The following is a 6,000-nucleotide window of genomic DNA, read 5'->3' on the forward strand; positions in this document are numbered from 1 at the left end:
AAAGCATTAACGAATGACCAGAGGTATAAAAGGGAGAGGATCCATGTTGCGAATCCTATGTATCTCTTTTGCAGCTCCATTCCATCAAGATCATATACCTCGGCACCCTCCACCTCTTCGACGATCCGCCACGTCTACGGTAGCGATTTCATGCTCCCGATCTCCTCCATCATCACCTCTATGTTCATGTTGAGTACCTGCTCCACCTCCTTCCTTGCTCCATGGAGCCGTCTTCTTCGCATTTATCAAGTTCAAGAGGACGTCGGTTTGATCTATAAGACTAGTGAACAAAATTGCTAAAGAAATTAGTGAGGAATAAATAAAGAACACGAGTATTTGCGTAATTCGGTTCGAGTGTCGGTACCCAACTCGCGGAAAGAACCAGTCGTACAAAAAAAAAGAGAATCAAACAAGCTGGTTGGAAATTTTGGAACTTCTTGTTCGTGGATTTTGCTTGGTGATTTGTGCGGCACAAAACGGTGGAACCCAGTATAAAACCGATCAAAGCGAACGATATTCCGAGTGGATCAAGTTAGGGCTTGCATTACGGTCTCATTTCGAAAATATGCACTGTAGTTTGATCTCCAGTTCGTCATGCGCATCAATATCCAGAGCTCGATGGAATTCACTCTTCAATTTCGGAAGCGGAGACGCCCCGAGAAAAATTAAAAACGCTTGTCCGATTGGCGGGACATAAAATGCTTCTGAAGACCGAGTCAAGACATCGGGCAACCAAGATGGAAGCCCGATTCCAGATACGGTACCGCGCGAGGAGCCGCTCCGGATCGTTCTCGCCATAGTATCGAAGGGGAAGCCGACCTGAACCGGTGGGCCCGCCGGAATTCACCGATAGAAGGAAAATGCGTTAGGTACAAGACGCCGCGTGAGCCGTTTAGAGATACACGGCGAATAGTCCCGAGTTCAGATACGAATCATGCGTAGAATACGAAAATACGGTCGGAGAGGGGCCCGGCCCCCACCCCGCCCCGAAGCAAAACTTGGGGCTAAGGTTTGGCCGTTCATCATGGTACACTCATACCTCGCGTGCGCTCCTCATTCCTCCCGCGCACGTATGCACTCGCCCTCCCCTTCCCCTTCCCTTCCCCGACTTTTTTTATTTTTATTTCTTATTTTATTCCTTTCTCCTGCTCCTTTTCTTTTTCATTTCCTCCCACCTTCTAAAAAAAAAAAGGAAAATACAGAAAAATCAAAAATAAAAAAAAAAAAGAAAGAAAAAAATGCCCTCCCTTATCCAGGGGCGTTTCCGTCAATTCACCCCTCTATATAATCTTTCTCCTCCGTCCGTCCACCCAGTCTCTCTGCTCTCTGCTCTCTCGCTCTCTCTCTCCTCTGGTATTTTTTGACTCTGTGGAACGCCTTTTCGAGCGGTGCGTGGTGTGCGAGAGCTCGCGATCTCTCTTCCTTGATTCCGCAGTCTCTCTCTCTCTCTCTCTCTCTGTGCTGGTGGGATTCGCTTCGCGGGGCAGAACCAACGCTCGAGGTATGGATTTCGTCTTCTGGGCGTGTCGTCCGTTTTTTTCCCCCCTCCCTCCTTCCTCGCCGGGCCCCCCGTCGCCCGATTCTCCGGCGGGTTCCGGCGAGCCGAGCCCCCCTCTGCTTTCCCTCGTTCCGCGGTCGAGATTCGTCGCTTCCGGGCTCGGCTCTGCGCGTGACCTCCGGGCCCCCCCTCGTCGCCGGTGCTCGCTAGATCGGCCTTCGTCTCGTCTCGTTTCCCTCGAGACTTTCTTGCCTTCTTGATCCCGATTTTCCCCGACGTGTCCCGTCGTCGAGGAGGGATTCGGGCTTGGTTTTCTGCCGGCGAAGCTCTGTTTTTTGTTTGTGTGTGTGTGGTTTGTGTTGGTGGGTCGGCTCTGAAACCGCGGCAATTTTTTACTTTGTTGCAGGCTTTTATCTGCGGGGGAGCTATCGTGGCGATCTGTGCAGGGAGCAGTGGAAGAAGCGGAACAGCATGCGGTGGTGGAGTCTCTCGATTGACGTATTCCGAAAAGCCATCTCTCTGAACCTGTTCTGCAGGGTTATTCTGTAACTTTCGCTTTGTCCTCCATACTCCCCAGATTTTGATATCCTCGCCTTACCTTTCTCCTCCCCCCCCCCCCCCCTGTTGGTCAGAACCATCTCTTTCCCCATGGGATCCACTTTCTTCGTCGTCGTCCCTTGCTACGTCCGCCAGATTAGCTGAAAATTTACTCGTAGTCCCCATCTGTGGAATTTACTAGCGTCTTTCCTTCGCTGCCCAGTAATTGGACGAGTCTCCGTTTCTTGTTGTTAGTTCCTTAGTTTCTTGATCTCCCGTCTGTGCCTCTCTGTTTGGACGCGGAAGTGCTCTGTGGGTATCCGAGCTTTTCTGATCATCTGTCGGCGTCCTCGTTGTTCCTCGAGATCTTTGATTTTGTTTCCTGTTTCTTGGGTGCTGATTCTGCTGCTCTTCTGGGAGATCAAAAGGGTCGAAACTTCTTGAGTGAGGGGGTTGGGAAGTGTAGTTATGGTGTGCCAAGCAGCAAGCCAAACGAGATTCCGGGCATTGAAACACGAAAATGGGATTGCTGGGAATGCTACCATTATTGTTAGAGTGATAGCGTGCTTTCAACCTCTTCAAGATTGCCAGGTTAGTAAGAGATCACGGTGTGCTCTGTTTTCCCCACTAGCAAGATATGTTCGAAACTTTTCTGTTGGTGATTTTTCGTATGCACTCAACCGTGCCCCCTCGTTTGAACTATTCTTCTTTCTTTGCTTAAGATTAGGTTTTGGCTATGCTGCTTACTGATACGATTTTTTTTTTTTCTCTTGGTTTCTTTTTTCAGGCTGAATACTTTCGTCATTTGCTTAAGCCTGTAACGTAGATAGATTTCGCTCCTTCGTGTTCCTCTTAAGCTGGTGTTCTTAGTTTTTTCCTCTTGTTTCTCAATCAAGTAGCAAGCAATCAGCCACTTCTATTATTACAAGGTCCATCAGGTACCTTTTCAATTGTTTATGCTGGAAACTTACCTATCTTAAATCTAGAATGTGTAACATTGTGGATTTAGTAAAGGTCAGTGTTCTCGCTTAATCTTTTCCAGGTGATTGTTTTGGTTGGATGGGAGAAGGCGGCGGATTCCCGCAGCAACACTTTCCTTGGCAATTGCCTAATTCAGATCTGCCAAATTTCCAATTCAACTTGGGGTATCCAGGTCTCATCTCGGCCCAGAAAAGTGGTGGCCAGAAAATGGTTCCTTCCGATCAAGTATTGCCACTGGATGTGTTTTCTGGACTACCTCATCCTCGGATAAGCCAATCTTACGAACCTCAAGGTTGGTTTTATTGCTTGCCGCACTTCCGGCAGGCTTTGGGCCCTACTTCGGACAATTTGGTTCTAGAAGACAAGCTCCCCGCTACCACTTTCGAGAAATGGAGGGATTTCAGCATTCCTAACGCGGGCTCTGTCGGTGTGCAGAAGAAATTTGTTGTTTTTGATCGGTCGGGTGATCAGACTACTCTGATTTATAGTTCTGGGAATGGAGTTCCTACCGAGGGCTTACCTCCCTGGACTACAAAACAACTCTGTCCTAGAAGTGCTATCAACGATGTTGCAGGGAGCAACAAGGATCATGATAATCATTTTGGGCCTTTATCGATGGAGAGAATACATGAAAACCCAGAAACTGATGTGCAAAGTGAGATGCGGGAAGATACGGAAGAACTCAATGCCTTGCTCTACTCGGATGATGATACTGACTACTCCGACGGCGACGACGACGATGAAGTTACCAGTACTGGCCATTCACCCAGCACGATGACAGATCACGAGAGACGTGGTTTGTCTGAAGAAAGTAATGAGGAGGTAGCTAGTTCAATTTGGCCTGTCAAGAGGCGAAAGACTTCCTGTGGAGATGGTAATCAGCTGCCATCTCTTGTGGACACCGCAACATCTTATCTGAACCTGTCTATTGGGTCTGAGGATGATGCTAAATCCAGTAGTGGTGATGGAAAAAATTACGCCTACGACTTGGCTTCAATATCTGGCGACAAGAAGATTAAAAGGGAGAGAATCCGTGAGACTGTCAACATTCTGCAAACCATAGTTCCCGGTGGGAAGGGGAAGAACGCTATCGTGGTTCTTGATGAAGCCATCAACTACTTGAAATCCTTGAAGCGCAAAGCCGAAGCTCTTGGGCTCACCCCGTAAACCCGTATGTTTCTACCAGTGGTCTGGCACTTTTACAAGTTGTCCTACGTACCTGCTTCTGTTTAATTAGTAGCGAATGTAATGTTTAGTGTGTGCAAAATAAGTTCGAAGACGTGGTGTTCGAGCACAGGGCCTTGTGCATATGGCAAAACGGAAAGGGTCTCTCTATAGTGATTGGTGTGGAGGTTTGCAAGCTGTGTGGAACACAAAAGCTGTTCTCGCTATCTAGACTGGAGCATTTTGTGTGAGCAGAGCACCACTTGCTGTCCCAGCAATAGGGTTGAATCATCATTAGTCTATATTTTAGGGTTTAGTGAAAGTAGGACTCAAAGTTTGGACTGAGCAAAGAAGTTGGATGTGTGAATGAGCAGACCAAGTGAAGAGGGGATTTGCACGCCTCTTATTGTCCTGGGTCCCAACCCTCGCTTTCTCCCACCCTTTTCCTGAACTTAGTGCTGTTTTATCCTTTGTGGGTCACCCCCTTTTTGTGTAAAAGAGAGCGAGAGAGAGATTTCTTCCTCCCCCACTTGAAACCCCTTTTATCATATGTGCTAAAATCCCCCCCTTGGGAGATGGTTATTTCCATGCACAAGTCATAAACCCCACCCAAGAGAAGAGGAAGACTCCGAGCTCTTTCCGGTGCTTTTGCTTTTTACTGCTAGTGGTTGCTGCGCTGCGATTTGGTGAAAGTGGGTTGTAATTATAAAAAAGGCTTTGGTGGGTAGAGCAGGCATGTCTTGGCTATTATGTTGCGTTGCGCTTTGGTGTAAACTTTTGAACCTCTTTTGCTCTCGTGAAAGCTCTCTCTGCTGGTGTGAAATGTCAAAAAGCGTGCTCTGTGATTTGTTCGTGGGTTTGGTGTTTCTTTCGCTCCCTTTTCTTTAGCAGATTCAATTGAATTCGGTTGGTGTTCTTGTTGTCTGCATTCCCATGTACTTACGTTGCATGCACGCGTTTGTGGCCATTGAGAAAGCGACGTGTTCGGGGATTGTGGTTCCAGCCCCCCCCCCCCTCCCCTTGCTCGCTCGTGAAGTGCTCTCCCCTCCTCCCTGCACGAAAGAAAAAGATAATGTTTTTCCTTCCTGGTCTTTTTCTTCGTGGAGATGATGGCGCTGCGGGAGGGGAGGGGAGGGGGGGGGGACCACGTTATGGACAGGAGGGTTGGAATTATTTTTTAGGACAGGAAAGCCCATCGGCACATGTGGATGAGCGTGCCCTAATCCATGATTCTCTCTCTTTTTGTTTCTTTAACTTAATTTAATGGCGAACGAATGGATTTCCATTGCGAACAAGATCTTCTCGAGAACAGGGTGAGAGAGAGATAGAGAGAGAGAGAGAGAGAGCGGGGGAGATAAAGATGTGGGACTGTCGTTCCTCCGTTTTCTTTTCCACCTGTTTCGTGATCATAGCGAACCACGAGTCCCGTGTCAGACCCCATCTCCCTCCCCCTTGAGAACGATTTGAGATGATGGGGGAAAGGAAAGTGAGGGGGCTTTGGGTACGAATTGTAGTTCTATCTTTCTCTCTCTCTCTCTCTCTCTCTCTATAACGGACGAGCGCAGGGGTGTCGTTTTTACAGTTTCCCCTTTTCCTTTGCTGGTTACCGACAGTTTCCCCCCATTTTAGCTTTGTGCGATCGAGTTTCTCCTTTTAACTTCCCTATCATTAGGCGAAGATCGACATGTATGGCCGGTGTGGCGCTAGCTATGCGTCACCATGTCAACCCCTCCAGGGAAAGACGAATAAGAGAGGGTTGACAGTGGTGGGGAAGGATTTGCAACCGAGAGAGGTGCCTAATGGCGAGGTGGAGCGATCCT

At 48.3% G+C, this 6,000-nt stretch overlaps 1 protein-coding gene across 2 annotated transcripts; it reads left to right on the forward strand.

The window, feature by feature from the left end:
• The first annotated feature begins 1,403 nt into the window (after positions 1-1,403).
• Positions 1,404-5,033, forward strand: LOC115676372 (transcription factor bHLH143-like). Of its 2 annotated transcripts, none has more exons than XM_056311525.1 (4): positions 1,404-1,501; positions 1,905-2,626; positions 2,823-2,973; positions 3,055-5,033. In XM_056311525.1, the coding sequence occupies exon 4, from the start codon at positions 3,095-3,097 to the stop codon at positions 4,181-4,183; it is 1,089 nt and encodes a 362-aa protein (XP_056167500.1). In that variant the 5' UTR covers positions 1,404-1,501; positions 1,905-2,626; positions 2,823-2,973; positions 3,055-3,094; the 3' UTR covers positions 4,184-5,033. The 2 variants fall into 2 exon arrangements, with proteins under 2 accessions (XP_056167500.1, XP_030455126.1); XM_030599266.2 differs by having other exon boundaries at positions 3,078-5,033.
• Positions 5,034-6,000: the final 967 nt, after the last annotated feature.

This window comes from Syzygium oleosum, unplaced genomic scaffold, assembly GCF_021117445.2.
Source record: "Syzygium oleosum isolate NSW1041296 unplaced genomic scaffold, Sole_v2.1 Sole_v2.05, whole genome shotgun sequence".
NCBI lineage: Eukaryota > Viridiplantae > Streptophyta > Magnoliopsida > Myrtales > Myrtaceae > Syzygium > Syzygium oleosum.